General features: G+C 43.5%; 1 protein-coding gene across 1 annotated transcript; it reads right to left on the bottom strand.

Moving 5' to 3' along the window:
- Window positions 1-943: 943 nt before the first annotated feature.
- PRDM14 (PR/SET domain 14) lies at window positions 944-18,151 on the bottom strand. The gene is made up of 7 exons (XM_045452652.1): window positions 17,449-18,151; window positions 16,581-16,634; window positions 16,335-16,492; window positions 14,925-15,195; window positions 10,238-10,440; window positions 3,748-3,849; window positions 944-1,171 (listed from the first exon to the last, which is right to left on the bottom strand). The coding sequence occupies exons 1-7, from the start codon at window positions 18,149-18,151 to the stop codon at window positions 944-946; spliced, it is 1,719 nt and encodes a 572-aa protein (XP_045308608.1).
- Between the last annotated feature and the right edge of the window lie 347 nt (window positions 18,152-18,498).

Genomic DNA, 18,498 nt, shown 5'->3' with positions numbered 1-18,498 from the left:
TCAGTACCATTTCCCAGGGTTCGTGCTCATTTACAAATGTTGGCTAATATTACCCACGTGCAATCAGTTTGTGGTCGCTCACATATTAGAAGACATTCCCCAAGGCTTGCATCAGCCTCGTGATAACTGATACAGCACATTTTTCTTTTCAGTGGGCCTCTTCTTTCTACATTCTAAATAGAGTATGAACCGGCTAATTAATTAGGCCTGAAAAAAATTCCGCTTGTGCCATCATCAGGAATGAAATCAGGTTTGAAACTAGAGCAATATAAAAACACTTAATTTTTTAGTCTATTGCAATTTTTAAGTCTTTTCTCATTTGGCAATAATTTTTCTTCCCCAATTACAAAGCTCACAGATGATGGCGTGAATACGTAACTTCTGTGTCCGTAGTAATTCTGTGTGGTGCTGAACAAATTAACCTGCATTTGTCATGTGATGGGGGGAGGGTGGGAACTAAGGGTTTAAAATAAATACAAGGAAGATGGCAGACTAATCTATGTCCAAACAGTGACAATACTAAGGAAGCTCGGAGTTGAATGAACGTTTAAAGAATTTATTCTATGAAGAATAGACCAGGTGATGGCCACAGACATGACAACTGGGGGTCTAAAACAAATAGAGAAAAGGTCTTTTTCATCACAAAAATCAAACTCTACTCCCAGTCCCTCCCTCAGGGTTTGTGTTGAGTTTCCAGACCCTGAAGCTCTCTATGAATAGTCAGCGTTCACTACTTTTAGGTAAATTCACCAAAATTCCATTCTTGTTAAAAATTGTGAAGAACATTTCTGTGAAAGCTGGTGAAATCAGCTTTTTGGCCGGTTCCATTTTTCTGTTTCTCATCTTAGTAAAACTATCATCTGTTCGTACGACACACCCATAAGCAAGGAAAACAAAGACAGAATCCTAGCATTTAGTTTTTACATTGTCCCCATACTGAGGGCTAGTAGCCTTCGTGAAGCTTCGTGTGGGAGTAGAACGCTTCTTGATCCTGGAAGGTTTTTCCACAGATGCTGCAGGAGCAGCCCTCATCTTCCTTGTGCGAGCGACGGACGTGGCTGTCATGGGCGGCGTGGGATGCAAAAGATTTACCACAGTACTTGCATTTGAAGGGCTTCTCCCCTGAGTGCTGCCTGATATGCGTGCGGAGGATGCTGGAGGCAGTGAACCTCTGCAGAGAACAGACAGCAGAATAAAAAGTAAACTTCCATCACCTGCACAGCCAACTAGACAAAGGGGTTAACTTCAACGTCACTGATCCTTAGTTCTCCAATAGATGAATCTGGGTTTTAAGGCTATAGAGCACTCTTCGTCAACAGTAGCGGTCTTAATAACAAAAGGACATGACAGACATGAGGCTCAGGACCCTGCGTATAAACAAGCAATTCCAATGCAGGTGGACCCAGGACCACACCAAGAGAACATGCATTATAGGAGTAGTTCGTATTGGCCACAGTCTTGCATAAAGCAGTGTCTTATTGGTTTCTTCTTTTTTTTAAAGATTTTATTTTTAGGAAATCTCTCCACCCAACACAAGGCTTGAATTTATAACCCCACGACCAAGAGTCGCATGCTCCACGGACTGAGCCAGCCAGGCACCCCAGTGTCTTCTTTTTGTAAACTTAAGACTTTTTGAGGTGATTGTTTACTCACAGGCAGTCTTAAGAAATATTAGAGATTCTGTGTACCCTTTACAGAGTTTCCCTCAGTAGTACCTCTTGGAGAGCTACGGTACAGTATCACAACCAGGATTCTGATGTTGATAGTGAAGATCAGAACAATTTTATCATGACGACCCCTCACGTTGCCCTTTTAGGGCCATTCTGATCCCTCTCACTCCCACTTTTTTCTTTTAAGCCGTAACTACCGCTAACTGTTCTCCATTTTTGAGGCTGGTGTGTGGACAACAGCTGATGCCGTTTCTATTGCTGGGTAGCTCTCCCTGGTGTGGATGTGCCCAGTCTGTTCAATCACTTACCCGTTGAAGGACATCTGGGTTGTTTCCGGTGTGGGTTCTCATGAATAAAGCTGCTACAAGCATTTGTGCACAGGTTTTTGTGTAAAGATATAAACCTTCATGTCTAAGGTAAGTGACCAGGAGGACAACTGCTGGGTTGTATGGCAGTTACCAAGTTTAGTTTTTAGTGAAACTGCCAAATTTTTTCAGAATGGTTGTCACATTTTAGATTCCCAAGTACTTTGCTGTGTTTACGTATCTTTTCTTGGCCACTTCTGTTCTTTCCCTCATTCATTTCAGTACTACTTGTCACCTTCAAGTAGTATATTAGAGACGTAATGACTTCATTTTGGGGTTCATTGACTATGATATAAAACACTGGTTAAACTGGTGACCTCGGATTTGGGGGCTAAGAGAGAAGCACTGGACAACGGGGTGTCTGGGCACATGCGGAGTTGGGTCACTGCCTAGTCAGGTTCATAAGCTGTACCTGCCTGAACACCCACACATGGTCAGTCTTCATCAGCTTAAGTAACTGAAATCTAATGTGTCAACTGGGAGGCCAAATACTTAGTTCCCTTTCAGAACATCTCTCAGTACCAGCTTAGTTAGAAGTCACAAGGTAGGGATCAGAGTAAGAACTCCAGAAACAGAATGCGTTGTGGAGTTATTCTGACCTTGCTCTGGAAATTCTGGACAGAATTTATTCCTCAGGAGAGGCTGCTTTTTTCACACAAACCCATGGTCACCTTCCTTCAGTTTGTGCTGGCTCCACATGGTCTACTTCTGGCTCAGCCTCATTTCGCCATGTTGATTATGACCATTCTATTGACCCACAATTTCTTTGGCAGTAGGTTTCCCCAAGTCTGGTGCGCTCAATGTTTTATTCTTCTGTGGGAAGTTTAGACGTCCCCCTAAGACAGCCTATGTTCCTTTTATGGCTTTATTATATAAAACTGATGACAGAATCAATCTATTCTTATGCAATAGGACTTGCTGCAGTGATGGAAATGTTGTGTCCGTGCTATCCAGTTTGGTGGTCAGCAGCCACATGGGGCTATTGAGCACTTGAAATGTGCACAGTGCAACCAAGTTACTGAACTTTCCATTTTATTTCATTTTTATTAAATTAAATAGCCACATATGGTTAATGGCTCACTAAGCATTGGGCAGCACAGATGTTTATCATCAAAACAGGACATGAGATATTTCGATATAATGTCTAAAGCATGGTCAAACCATTGTTTCTATTCCAGCAACTCCTAACTACATATTTACATATTTGTGTCTTCATTTTAATCATTCAATATTCTGTATAATGTACATTAGATTCCATTTCAGCAATGTTGCTCTAGAAAGATAGAGGAGTTTGTGCTCTTTAATATTATGTAATTGTGTCTGCAATCATCAGGGCTGTCTGTAAATCAGGGGTGTATTTCTTAAAAAAAAAGTTGTTTTAAAGTTTATTTATTTAAGTAATCTCTACATCCAACGTGGGGCTTGAACTCCGACTCAAACATCAAGAGTCGTATGTTCTACCGACTGAATCCAGACAACCCTGGGGGGGGTGTTTCATTACACGTGACCCAAATGCCAACTTGGCAGTAGGAGATCGTGTCTGATCATCTTAAGCAAACTGGAACATATTTAGGGGTGGAAATGGGGTTTGGGCTGATAATGGACTAACCAAGAACTCCTTATAAGCCAGGCTTTATGCTCTAAGTTCTTAGCCATGAACATCCATCCAAACAGGGCTCAAGGCAGATCCCTTGGAAGGAGATTCCATTTACCTTTGTGCAGTATACACACTGGTATGGTCTGTCTCCAGAGTGGACTCTCGTGTGTTTGTTTAGGCTGGAAGACTGAGAGAAACATTTCCCACACGTAGAACACTGAGGTATAAAAGAAACATGCAGTTAAAAATCACGTCTTCATTTTACCATTATGTTTATCTGGGAGTAAGAGGTAAAATATTCTATTTATCTTGCGTATGTCTGTAGGCAGAGGATCAAGTAGACTCAGGCTGAGGGGTCTAATTAAAGTTGTAGAAAGACGACCCAGGGCTACACCGGAAGAATCTGGAAGCATGAGTTCTGGTCCAGAGCCTGCTCAATGCTGTGGCTTTCCGTAATTCCTCTAAAGTCTCTGGCTGTCAGCTGCTTCAGATGTACAAGGTGGGAAGTGAACAGGAAGAGAAGACTGAATTAGTCCTGCTCTGTCAACAAGTAGCTGTGTGACCAGAGCAAGTCAGTTAAACTTGGACCCTTTGTCTCCTGCTTTTCTTGATGGGCGCCACCCCAGTTAATTCAACAAGTATTTATGGAGTACCTACATGTGCTCGACACTTTGCTAGAGACCAGGAACTAAAAAGCTAGTGGGCGTGGTGATGATTATGGAGCCCCAGATGGCAAAACAGGTGGCAGGTGGTCTGAGACACATTGTACCTACGAAAAAGTACCAGTTTGGGAGTCCAGTGAAAGCATGTGATGCAGCATGTGTTCACCTGCTGTCAAAGGTTCATGTCGTTTCTCTGTGCTCTTGACCCTCGTGACACCTGCTGAATCTTTTCCAGGATCCTGAACCAGGTAAAGGAACATATTTTGCCTCCACACCCTGCTCCTCAGGTGTGCTTATGTGCACACACAGGAGAGAGGATATGTTTGGGGTAGATTTTATTTATTTTATTTTATTTTTTTAAAGAAATGTTTTTCAAATTTACAACCTTTTTTTTTTTTTTAACGTTTTATTTTTTATTTTTGAGACAGAGAGAGACAGAGCATGAATGGGGGAGGGTCAGAGAGAGGGAGACACAGAATCTGAAACAGGCTCCAGGCTCTGAGCTGTCAGCCCAGAGCCCGACGCGGGGCTCGCACTCACGGACCGCAAGATCATGACCTGAGCCGAAGTCGGACGCTTAACCGACTGAGCCACCCAGGCGCCCCTGGGGTAGATTTTAAAAGTCTTCTTTAACTTTTCTGTGCTGTTTGAGGTTTTAATAATGAGCATTTGTTATCATTACTATGATTGCTAGCACAAAAAGTCAGGTGTTTGAGTTAATACTACAAAAAAGAACAGATCAAATATAAAGACTAAATACATGATTTGGAAAATAAGATTAAGGGACTTTGAGAATGGGGAGCAAAAAGAATTAAAAGTTAAGCCTGGGTGGCTCAGTCGGATGAGTGTCTGACTCTTGATTTTGGCTCAAGTCACGAGCCTAGGGTCGTGGGATCGAGCCCCACGTCAGGCTCCATGCTCAGCTTAAGGTTTTCTCTCTCTTAGCCCTTCTCCCCTGCTCAGTGTGCTCTCTCTCTATAAAATAAAAACAAGCAAACAACAACAACAACAACAAAAAACTTCAGAAAAAAGAACAAAAATGTTAAGCACAAGGTGGTAGCTAGTATCTGGCCAAAAGAAGTTCCAGGAGAAAATAGAGATCTAGAAGACATAATAATCAAAGAATGAACAAGAAAATTCCTTTCAGTTTAGGACTTATGCCTTCAAATGGAAAGAGTACTTTGTACTTCACTGATTACAAAGCAAGACAAAAAGAAAAAGACATCCAACTTGGCACATTCTGTTAACATTTTAGAACTCCAGGGGCATGTGGGTGGCTCAGTTGGTTAAGCGTCTGACTTCGGCTCAGGTCATGATCTCACGGTCTGTGGGTTCGAGCCCCGTGTCGGGCTCTGTGCTGACAGCTCAGAGCCTGGAGCCTGCTTCACATTCTGTCTCCCTCTGTCTCTGCCCCTCCTCCACTCACACTCTGTCTCTCTCTCTCAAAGGTGAATAAACGTTAAAAAAAATTTTTTTTTTTAATTTTTCCAGAACTCCAAAGATAAATAACAAATTCCATAAAGAAAAAACCCAGTTATTTATAAATAATCAAGAACCAGATTGATATCAAATGATAAGAGTAAATGGAAAGATGCCGTGAAGGTTTTTGAAAATTGGAAATCAAGAGAGAAGAAGAGTGAGATGTAAAAATCAGTGGAACTAATTCAGAAAGGTGATGAAAACTATCCAAATAATGACAGTTTACAGGCCTAGAAAGCACCTGGTTCAAATCTGAATAAGCTCCATGAAGAATGCTTTCAACAAGGATGTAAATATCATTTTACACAATTAAGAAACTATATTTACCTCTTGTAATTAGAAATCCCAGCAAAAACAAAAAGCTTAGGGGGAAGTCAAAAACAAAATATAAAGAAAGTAAAAAGTCTGGCATAATTTTGAGCAATTTATAGACTATAAGCAATGATGCTTTCTGGAAAAATAAAGCCTTCGCTCCATTGGTCAGGAATTTTAGGAGGTTAGAGAGGCCTGAGATCCCAAATTCACGTATAAACTTTTGGGACTCATTGTTATGAACTACAGGGATTTCCTCTGTCATTTATTTGTGTTCCTCATTAATTTTGCTCGACAAATTATGTGAAAAGGAGGTACATTTAGGTTTTAAATGCTGGATATAGGGGTGACAATACAGGGTTTTTCATTTTTGGTTGTACACTCAGCATCTTCTAATTGTCAATTCCTTTTCAGAAACTGGTTGGTTTTTAAAAAAAAATTATTTATCTTAAGTTCTGCAGGTATGTTTCACCAGAGATTTTTTCCCCTTCTTTTCAACTTAAATTAAATGTTTTGTTCAAGTTTTTGAAAAAATTAAATATATTTTATCACCTTAGAAGTTCAGTACTCAAACTTAAGTATATAATAAAATAAAGAAAACTAAAAAAAGCATTAAAAAAATGGTTACCAGTAAAAATAAGAAAAGGAGTGCCATGAGAAATTCAGGTTGAGATACTTAGAATGCAGCTAGATACATGCTTCATGAGCTCAGGTCAGAGCTCTTGGCCAGGGATCGACATCCAAAGTGAAATGCTACTTATAGTCATAATAAAAGAGACAAGACCACTCAGAGAGAGTTTGCAAAGAGAAGATCACTAAAGAAGAATTGTGGGAACACTGAGGACACAGGACTCATCCTCTTCTATTGCCAGTTTAAAAAATGATTCTTTCTCCACTCTACCATAAAACCCAACTCCTCACTTCACTCTGACCAGCTTCCATGCCTTCTTTCTCGTCTCTCTTATCTACTGACAGCCTGGTCTACGGTCCCTCAGTCTCAAAGATGGCAGCACCTGTGGTACCTGGGTGGCTCAGTCGGTTAAGCAACTGACTTTGGCTCAGATCATGATCTCACATTCATGAATTCAAGCCCCACATCAGCTCTCTGCTCTCAGCACAGAGACTTCAGATCACATCCTATCTCCCTCTCTCTGCCCCTCTCCTCATGTACACGTGCGCGCGCACACACACACACCTCTCAAAAATAAATAAACATTAAAAAAAAAAAAAAAAAGATGGCAGCATCCGAGTACAGCTTCTCCACTCAAACCCCGACTCAAGACCAACACCGTCCTCAGAGTTTAAGCAAATGACCTAGCCAACTTTCTAGCAGAAATATCTTGATCGAGCTCTTATAACCTTTTCTTCGATTCTTTCTAGTGAAAAACAAAAACAAATCCGACAGCTTCTCCTTTGTTAACCAACACCCCCTGGTCTTGTAGCTGCAGCAAATCTGACAAACGGCCTAAATGGTGTATCTCATCAGCTGTAAGATCCACCATTGCTTTTTTGTGCTAACACAGAAAATGCCACCAATTGGAATGGTGGCATATCGTCACTTGTTGAACACGCTCCAATTTCAGGAACATAAAGATGTGAAAAAACTCCAACCCAGAATTGATACGATATAGCTTGTAAAACATTATTACTAAAACATGTAGCAATAGAAATCTTTTCCAAGGACATAAATTGATAAATCACAAGACAAATACAATGTGCCAATAAAATATAGTTTAAACATTTAGACCACATTAATTAAAATGCAAAGTAAAGCAAGATACCGTTCCCGTCTATCATAATGACAATGTAAAGAAGGACAGTAGCATTGCAGGAGACCTGGTGCTGCCTACTACATACACAAGCCCCCACCCCGGGCGGACTACAAATCGACACATTCTCTGGAAGACAGTTTAGTGCCTCGATTCAAGAGCCTTCAAATTGTATACACCCTTTGACCCAGTTTTTCTACTTCTAGGAATCTATCCCAAAGAAATCATCAGACATGGATAACAGAGATAATGATTTGTATATAATATTGTTCACCACAGCAACACTGGGGGGAAAAATCATAAAGCAGAAGATTGGTTAAATCAATGATAGCACATCCATCTAATATATACTGATGCAGCCATTACTATGTTTATAAATGACTCATGATGTTGTGTTAAGTCAGAAAACTAGCCTCAGAATATCCCCAAGTATGTTAAAAACACATAAATGTACACATACACATAGAGAAAAAGATTACACCTTAAATGTCTTAACTTGGGTCATAGCATATCAGGAGGCTTTTGTTTTGTCCAAAATATATTTACCAAACATACATTCTTTTCCCATGTTAAACAGTAAAAATTGGAAATAAATTTATCACTTTTTAAAATGTTTATTTTGAGAGAGAGCATGAACGAGCATGAGAAGGGGAGGAGGGGCAGAGAGAGAGAGAGAGAGAGAGAGAGAGAGAGAGAGAGAATCCCAAGCAGGCTCTGTGCTGCCAGCGCAGAGCCTGACATGGGCTTGAACTAATGAACCTTGAGATCATGACCTGAGCTGAACTTAAGAGTCAGCCGCTTAACCAACTAAGCCACCCAGGCACCCCAGTAATTTCACCGTCTTATACTTCAAATGTTCTTAGAATTCTGGTAAGTATGTGCTTTTCTGTGGGAAGTGGTATTTGGAGGGGACTGGGTTGGTGTGGACATCTTTGTAGATCTGGACCACCAAGGGGTTGTTGAAAACTAATTGTGTTAAATGTCTTTTGTCGAGCAAGATAACACATGATTATTGTAAAAATCCTCAAACTTTCTAGGAGTAAGAAATATAGTGACTGGGATTTCCCTGCAAGCTTAGCCGTGAACAGGTAAGATCCACCAGTGGGGGAAGATAAGGGCAATTTTATGAAGATTACTCTCACTTTTCAAGTGAACAGAACTGGGACTCTGGGGTCGCTCAGGTGGTAGCCTCATCAGCCAGTTCGACAGGGCTGGGAGCCACACCCATGTCTGTCTGCACCTAAGTCCCATCCTTTCTTTTTTATTTATTTATTTATTTATTTTTAATTTTTTTTTTTTAACGTTTATTTTTATTTTTGGGACAGAGAGAGACAGAGCATGAACGGGGGAGGGACAGAGAGAGAGGGAGACACAGAATCAGAAACAGGCTCCAGGCTCCGAGCCATCAGCCCAGAGCCCGACGCGGGGCTCGAAACCACGGACCGCGAGATCGTGACCTGGCTGAAGTCGGACGCTTAACCGACTGCGCCACCTAGGCGCCCCCCTTTCTTCTTTTTTTTTAAAAAAAAAATTTTTTTTTTTCAACGTTTATTTATTTTTGGGACAGAGAGAGACAGAGCATGAACGGGGGAGGGGCAGAGAGAGAGGGAGACACAGAATCGGAAACAGGCCCCAGGCTCTGAGCCATCAGCCCAGAGCCTGACCCGGGGCTCCAACTCACGGACCGCGAGATCGTGACCTGGCTGAAGTCGGACGCTTAACCGACTGCGCCACCCAGGCCCCCATCCTTTCTTCTAAACAGGCTCAATGGTGCATGCACTTTTTTTCACCAAGTCCGGCAGAGCAACCAGATATCCGGAATAGCAGAAAATGGCTCCCTATGGCCATTGTTGCTTTTCTTCCTGACAAAATCCTTGGCATGCCACAGATGCCTTCCATTCTTTGGGCCATGCCTCTGCCTCATCCTTATCTACAATGGTCAATATGCCTGCACAGATGATGGAACAACGTAGTGATCTAAAAGCACTTGCCAGGCTCCTTCTTGCTAGGAACATCTCGACCCTCTCCCCCTCCTCAACCAACTCTGCCTCTGACATAAATCAGACCTCCCCTCGTCCTTCTAGACTAGGCTCAAGGCCACCTCTTCTGTGAGGCCTTTCATAACCCACGTCTCCAGGTAGAAGTGGACACCCTTCCTCTGTGTCCTCTCAACCTCATGCATCCGTGCTAGCACTGTGACGCGGTAGCTCCTGTGTGCCCCTCCACGGCACCGTCCCTTTCTTCATAGACCCTACATCGTCAAGCACGGTGTCCCAGCAACTCACATCCAGGGGACCCTCACTGTGTCTTCAGGGCTTTGAGAAAGGAGCAGGAAAGCAATGTGAGTAACGGGCCACCCATCATTCGTCGCCCTACTTCTTACCTTGTGAGGCCGGTGCTTCTCATGAACGTGAAGGACATGGATGCGGAGCCGGTCCCGCTTCTCAAAGGATCGTGTGCAGAGAGAGCAGGGAAATTTCCTGTCACCCTTGTCCACACAAGGGGTGTATTTGAGGTGCTTATCTCTGTAATATTTGTAGGTAAATACTTTTCCACATCTTTCACATCTGTAGCCTTCTGCAGACTCTGTAAAACACAGGAGGATAAGTGCCAGGGGCTTTGTCAGCTACCTTTCCTCATTCTTATTTCCTCCAGCAGGATTAAAAAAAAAAAAAAAATGTTTTTTCATGTTTATTTTTGAGACACACACACACACACACACACACATAACGTGAGTGGGGGAGGGGCAGAGAGAGAGGGAGACACAGAATCCGAAGCAGGCTCCAGGCTCTGACCTGTCAGCACAGAACCCGATGCGGGGATCGAACTCATGAACCATGAGATCATGACCTGAGCCGAAGTCAGACACTTAACTGACTCAGCCACCCAGGCGGCCCTCTCCAACAGGATTTTTAAAAAAACCTTTTATTACCGAATAATTTAAACAGATACTAAATCAAAATAATGCACTAACAATCCCCCATGCACTCAACACCAAGCTTTGACAACGATCAACTTATAGCCAATTTTGTTTTCATTTAGATCACTTCCCTCCGTGACTATTTCAATACTAATTATCATTTGGTTCATAAATGCCTCAAACTGCAATCTTTAAAATATAATACTTTTAAAAAGTAGTAACCGTATTGTCGTTGTCATACCTAAACAACGAACTCTTATTCCTTAAAGAAATACATATGTGTATACACGTATGTTTAATTACTTTCCAATCAGTTCGATCAGGGTTCGAAGTCTTCATGTTTTCCATGCTTTGCTATGTTTCTCCAGTCTATTAATTTAGCCCTGCTTCCAGCCCTATTTAAGAGCAGTTCAATCCGAAAGTCTTTTTATTTACTTTTTAATTTTTTTAGCGTTTATTTATTTTTTAAAGAGAGACAGAGCTTGAGCATGGGAGGGGCAAGGAGAGAGGAAGACTTAGAATGTGAAGCATGCTCCAGGCTCTGAGCTGTCAGCACAGAGCCTGACTCGGGGCTTGAACTCATGAACTATGAGATCATGACCTGAGCTGAAGTCGGACACTTAACTGACTGAGCCACTCAGGTGCCCCTCGACACCACAGTTCTTGAAGCCACTTCTGACTGGCACGTGTTACAAGGCTGGGTTAATATACCAAAACATACCTATCGTGTCCCTTTCAGATCAGCCCAAGCTCTAAGTTCAAAGCAGTTCACCTCAGGCCATGATGGACACCAATTGCTTACTTCTAGGCTTCACAAGAGCTGCTCCATTTGGCCCCTTTTATGAAGTCTTAGGCATTTGTTTAGCTCACAGTTTACTTCTCTGAACCTTTGGAAAAGATTCCAGAGCTAGAACCAACATGTATGGAGTAAGGCTGACAATATCTTGCCTTCCCTTGTATTTATAGGGTTACCATGATTAATTTAATCCTATCATTTATTGAGTTCTTACCAAAGAGCGATACTATCACTGAGTGATACACAAGATCCAGTAAGGTAAATCTGTTTTTATCAATGAAGGGAGGGGGAGAGAGGTTAGAGAGGGTTCAGCCGACTCTAGCAAGGGAGGTCCCAGGTCCAGGGGTGTCTATGTGTTGGGGGGAGAGGAGGGGACAGGGGCCACCTACAAAAGCCTCCCTGCTGAGGACACTCTGGATTCCAGAGGATCAAGTGGCTTTGACTGTGAATGCATCACTGAGACCTCATTGTCTGGCCCCAGAGAGAAAGAGAGAAGGGCCAGGAATAAGTATATGCAGGAGTCTGTAGATGGAAATCTTTTTAGCATCAGGACAGCAGGGAAGCTATCCATCAGGGGCTTTGTTAGTTGACAACTACCTCCCAGGCACGTTTAACAGGTGGCTAAGGAAATAAACCATTCATTAAGTAAATAACCAGGAAGGCAACCGCCATCCCCAGGATGGTCCACTGCCTGGCATGTCTATCACTTTCATTGAGGTGCTAATATTCTCAGAAGTCCCTTGCTGGGATGGTTTTAGCTCAGCACTAGAATTTTCATTGGTCAGAATGGCCTGGCCTTCCTGCTTCCTCTGGTGGGAAGAGAGGGTCTACAAGACTGGATCAGTGACCTTTACAAATCAAAGCACTAGAGCACAGCGAAATTCAGAATAATGGTTCGATAGGGAGTCTGCATGAGAACAACCACTTAGGCAAAAATGAGACTCCACCTTTGCTAATTAATTAGGGCTCACCTGTCTGCATTTTCTGCTCAGGTCTTTGGAAATTTAACTTAACCTGATAACTTCATCCTGTTCCCTTTCCTTCTTCATCCTCCCCACCCCCACTCCCCAACCTCAGTCAACTCCTCTTTTTAGCCAAGGGGTTTTCCAGTCTCGACAATGCTACTTTCTGCCCCTCCACAGTGTAGAGTTTGGTAACAATTAAGAGCTGTCTTCACATTCCACACCTCCATCCCCCAAAACACACACTCCACAGGCTTGCATACTCAAATAACCCGCCCACATAGGGTCCAGACTCTTCCCTCCCACTCAAGACGTTAAAGGGGGAAGGAAGTTCCCACCATTCCTCACCAAAAGCCTTTGAGGAAAAGTTCTTTGACAGGACAGAAGAATTTCGATTTTTCTTTCCTTTTTAATCCTATTCAAAACCATTCATTAACAGAAAACAAATTAATTCATCCATAATTCTTTCCAACAAATTAAGCTGTTTACCAATTTCCTTCCATACACTCTCCCAAATATATATTATTTTAACCCCATTTACTATCATAAGCCCTCATCCTTCCCTGTTCCTTATCGCCAGATGGGGATTTCTGATTTCTGCATATTATTCTATATGTTAATATATCACCATTTACATAACAATTACTCTACTATTGAACATTTAGGTTGTTTGTGATTTTTCATTAATAGGGACGGTTCCATTGTAAAAACCTTCCTGCGCAAACCTTGTCCTTCTGGACCATTTTCTGAAGACAAATTTCCAGAAGAGTATTACTGAGTAATCAAAAGTTATGATCATTGTAATAGCCAATAATAGTGTTAAATACTTTTTCAAAAAGATGATCGTATCTTCTGAGTTATTGAGCATGTGTATATTTTCTCAAATGTATTTTTCAGTCTTATTTCAAAAACAATCAGTACATTTTGGAAGTGACCAAAAAGAATCCATAAGTATGAGATAAGTGTGAGGTCCATGGACTTTAGAGAGTCCCACCATCTCACCACCACCCCCGACTTTACCCCCCACACTCATCCGCTCATCGGGGTAGCAGGAAGATAGATGGTTTACCCAACTGATTCCGAGAGGCCCTCATAATTTGGACTCTCGAAACAAGAGCCTGTTCATTATTCACTGCCTAATCCCAGTGAGCGTGTCCTTCCCCCTGGCTTCCCTATTCCCCAAAGCCAAATTTCCTTCCCTCTCCCAGCCTAACACAGCCTATATTTCCTTCCACCTCTAAGCAGCTTTCCCTGCATTAGTCCTAATGTCTTCTGCTTCCCTTCAATACACACTAAGATCCAGGAGAAAGGGATATGAAGGTGTTGAGGATTATTTCCTGCACCAAAGGGTCTATGTTTGCAAGGGAGATGTGCACGCATACAATCACTGTATTGTGTCATGAATGCAAATTTACTTCTTTTTTTCTGTTACTTATCACACTTATTATAACATAATAAGGTGGTCTTCCACCCTATTACATACATTTTGCATTTAACTCATCCCACCCACCAGATCGGGATTCCCAAGCTTTTGTGTATGTAAAAATCACTCAGAGAATTTGCAAATCCCAGAGGCTCATTCCCAGACAGTGGGTTGGTGGTTCTCTGGCTCCTCAACCTTCTCATGTGGTCCAGGGGCCAACAGCATCAGCCTCCCCAGGAAGCTTGATAGAAATGCAGAATCTTAGGTCGTCCCAGCCCTGAATGAGAATCTGCATCTTTCCAAGATCCCCAGGTAGTCAACACCCACATTAAAATCTGAGAGTGAGAGTCTAACTCAATGCTTCTCCAAGGGGACGAAGATCCACAGTAGGAAATATATTTTATATTTGAGACTCAGTATACCACACATCCCCACTTGTAATCAAACTTCACCAAACAATACTTGAGATTCACATCAATATTTTCTATTCTACTCTATTCTAATTCTTTTTTTTTTTCTTTAAAGATGGTCTAAACCACTAAATTGATTTCCCACATTAAGATACTGCAACCCCTACTTGAAAAACACTGCTCTAAGAGCTTTGATGGAGTCATCAGCTGTGTTAGCCTGAGCAGAGATGAATCAGAAACTGGCTCACCTAGGGAAGAAGTTGCATCCATGTATTTGGCCTTTATTTACTTTTTCCTCTGAGAGGAGGTGATGGGGAAGAAGAAAAGGTTTCCTTGTGAATATTAGTAGCCTCAGCAGCTGTGGAAAGATAAGGGCATTTTCCTTTCGCTGGGTAGTGCCCCCCTGGTTAGAGACATCCTCAGTTTAGTCTCCCCTGCATTAGCCTCTGCAAAGGGGGTGCCCCGCAAGTCAGCGGGGATGCTGCAGGAGGGTGTGGTTCATGTGCCAAGTCCTTCTACCAGAAGAGCCTCACTGGGAAAGGCAAAGGTGTGCACTCACCTTCAGAGGGCCCAGGCACCGGCTTCCCCTGCTCTGTGACCTGAAGGCTCATGGGAATGTCCAAAAACTTTTCATAGCAGTCTCCATACCACACAAGGAGCTCTTGGTTCTGGCAGATATCCTTGCAGCTCTCGTAAAATATCTGCCCCTGACACTGCACCGCAACCAGGTTCTGCTCCTTGGGGAAACGGGCGCAGTTGACGTAGGCCATCCAGTTCCCCGCACCTCCTTTTCCATCTATGAAGTGGCTCAAATGACCATCTTCGAAGATCTAAAAAAAAATGAAACGTAAAGTTTAAAATGCGCTTTTTCTTTGTGCCTAACCTATAAAATTACTTATTAAAATTTATAGTCCAAATCTCATGCTTGAGTCCACTGAATATACTTATTATTAACATTATTAAGTCCAAATAGATGTATTAGCTTATCTCTATCGGTGCTGTGACATTCTTAAAGGTTCTTACTTTTATCACTTTAATTTCCAAATTTCTATAGTATCTTAATTCCATAAGCAGAGAAAAGGGGAACTAGAGAAGTCTGCATTTAATTCCCAACTTAAAGACAACCAATTAGTTTTGTGCTTTTTCCCAACCTGGTTGTCATGCATGTAATCCTTTCTCTGCTGTTGGCAATTCCACAGTCTCCAATGTTTTGTTATTATCAGCAACCTTGTGATTAACATCTTCCACAGGGTCTGAATTTCAGATCACACTCCTGCCCTATATTCCTAGAAGTAGGAATTCAGGGTCAAGGGGAGGTACCTGATATATTCTAACTGGAGTCCGACCAGCATGCCCCAAACACAGTCAAGAGTATCAGTTTTTAAAAACCCATAGCTAATTTCATAGGCAGATGATATCAAATTTAAAAATTTGTTTTTATTCTCTTTGGCATATTCTCAGCAGCACTGTATAACATTTAAACCATTTGGTTTTGCCCATAAACAAAGACAAATATTAACTCTTCAATATGTATATTCCATTGGTAATCTTCACAGATTAAAACGATTTAAGGCATCAGGAAACACAAAGAATTCACTTAGAGGTGCTATCTCAATGGAGTGAATATCTGCCTTTCCTTCTCTCTCTCTTTTTTAAGTTTATTTATTTATTTTGAGAGAGAGAAAGAGAGAGAGAGAAAGTGAGAACACAAGCTGCGGAGGGGTAGAGAGAGGGGGCAGAGGATCCGAAGCAGGCTCTGCACCGATGCAGGGGCTTGAACCCACAAACCGTGAGATCATGACCTGCGCGGAAGTCAGAAGCTCAACCAACTGAGCCACCCAGGTGCCCCTCTTCCCTTCTCTTTATACTGTAAAACAGGCAGCACAGAAGCAGAGGGACCCCCTCCCAGAGGGCCAGAAGCTGGCTTCATTTCCCACTTTGTCAACCCACCAGAAGCATATTTATTTACCTCCCACATCAGAGAATTGTCTCCATAGGTCTTGACTTCACTGGCGTTGACCACTTTACCTTGAAAGGGTCCAAATCTGACTCCTTTGGCAACAAGGCTACTGCAGAATACACCAAAATGCCGCACCTCACCAAACATCGTCTGCTTGAGGCAGAGACCTAGGGGAAAAGCCCGAGGCAGGAAAGCCAATGAGGCAACCGACTGCATCACATCAGGACAGAAATTCAAGCCAGAGGCCCTGCTTACCTTCTGGTAGTTGAAGGGAGTCTTTATCCAGAGTTCGACAAAGAGAATCAGATCCTAGAAAAGGGGTTAAGATTTTATTTATTTATTAAAAAAAATTTTTTTTAACATTTATTTATTTTTGAGACAGAGAGAGACAGAGCATGAACGGGGGAGAGGCAGAGAGAGAGGGAAACACAGAATTGGAAGCAGGCTCCAGGCTCTGAACCATCAGCCCAGAGCCCGACGCGGGGCTCGAACTCACGGACCGCGAGATCGTGACCTGAGCTGAAGTCGGACGCTTAACCGACTGAGCCACCCAGGCGCCCCAAGATTTTATTTTTCATAAGGTGTTTCCCTCCCTACTTCTTAGAGGTAACCATTGTCCTTAGTTTAATGTTGATTTATCCTTTGTATTTTTCCTGCTCCTTTTACGTATAAAATTTCTCCTTTGAGACTCAGAACAGCCCCTGCAAGGTTATGTAATTAACCCCGTTTTGCAAATTTAAAGAACTTGAGAAGCAGAGAGAATGCTGATTTTGAATAAGGTGGAGATAGATGGCTAAACTGGGACTCCCAGTATGAATTGCGTGAGGCTCTAGTGGAGCTACCTTGCATTATCCCGGTAGAATCTGATCCCCGCTGACATCCACCATGTGAGCCATGTCTCTCTTCTCCCTCCTCCACTAAAGCCAACCTTAGGAATCAAGCATTAAAGCAAGTACAGACTCAGAAGTGAGGGCTCCATCCTGATGGGAAATATCTACACTTCCCTGCTGGACTTGAGCCGTCTCAGATCCACCTTGAGTGCTCCTTCCCCACTCCTCCTCCCACCTCTATTCCCATCCAACCCGACTCCTGCCCGACTCCTGCCCGACGTGACCACCTTTACCAGAGCTGTCCGTGGGGACCAGGAAACCGGAAACCGCGTGGTGCAGAGGGGCTGAGTGATCCAGGCTGGGAATGACCCCGAACAGAACTAAGTGCAGGTCCTCCTGGGTGAAGTGGTAGCGGTGAGATGACTTCCCTTGTTGGTTCAGGGGTTTGGAGCCCTCCTCAGACCGCTTGCTGGGGGAGCAAGGTAATAACTGGGAGGCCTTCACCCCCTCAGGGAACAGGGAAGCGTTCACAGCCGGCGGCGGCATTAAAATTTCAGGTCCACAGCACTGGCCACTGTCACTTCGGCCACCAGTATGGCCCAAGTCTTCACCGGTGGCGCCTGCATACTCGCGGCTGCTGTTTAGGAAGTGCGGCACCTCTCTGGGGAGGTGGGGAATTGGGGACCACGGTGGCAGCTTGCTGTAGCAGGGCAGGTCGTAGAGCGGCTCCCTCTGCAGAGCCAGGCTGGTGCTCAGCAAGAGAGGCGCGGGCCGGAAGGCAAAGGGGGGCATAGCGTGGGATGCAGTCACGGCGGCCTCCAGCTGCGGGAAAGGTTGGAAATCTTCCTCCGCAGCGGTTAGCATGTTCGCATAGTGGCCATAGGGCGGGAAAGGCGTGTAGTAGGCGTCCAGGTGTTGGGGGCCTCCCTGGAGCCTCTCAGGAGGATAGCACATCTTGCCCTGGGGTCCGGCCTCACCTGGCCGCCGCAGAGCCATCCTGGGGGCACAGCGCGAGGCGGGTCTGCGGGAAAGCAAGCGCAGCCGAGTGAGGTGTGCAGGGCGCTGCGACCCGAGTGCTCCTCCCTGCCTACTCTCTATCATCCGAGCTAGCCCCGGGTCGAAGGGAATCGCCTAAACCTCCCAACTCGATCTCGCAAGCCCTACCCCACAAACAAAACAAAACAAAACAAAACCGCAATGCAAACAAACACACAAAACCCCAAACGAAAATCTTCCGGGATCTTGCTCCACTCCAAGTTCCTGGTAAGAGTCGCTTTTGCCTTCCCTCTCCAAACGCACCCCGACCAAGCACAGATGGTTTCCAACAACCTACTCTCTACATC

The sequence above is a fragment of the Leopardus geoffroyi genome, chromosome C3, assembly GCF_018350155.1.
Source record: "Leopardus geoffroyi isolate Oge1 chromosome C3, O.geoffroyi_Oge1_pat1.0, whole genome shotgun sequence".
NCBI classification, from domain to species: domain Eukaryota; kingdom Metazoa; phylum Chordata; class Mammalia; order Carnivora; family Felidae; genus Leopardus; species Leopardus geoffroyi.
The sequence above is the reverse complement of the archived record's forward strand: the minus strand, read 5'-3'. Positions and strand labels throughout refer to the sequence as shown.

Excerpts from the sequence above, each read along its gene's own strand:
- PRDM14 (XM_045452652.1), bottom strand. The coding sequence starts at position 18,151 with ATGGCTCTGCGGCGGCCAGGTGAGGCCGGACCCCAGGGCAAGATGTGC. Across the intron at positions 16,493-16,580 it reads CTCCCTTCAACTACCAGAAG|GTCTCTGCCTCAAGCAGACG; the intron begins GTAAGCAGGGCC and ends CTTTTCCCCTAG. Across the intron at positions 3,850-10,237 it reads AGAAGCACCGGCCTCACAAG|TGTTCTACGTGTGGGAAATG; the intron begins GTAAGAAGTAGG and ends TTTATACCTCAG.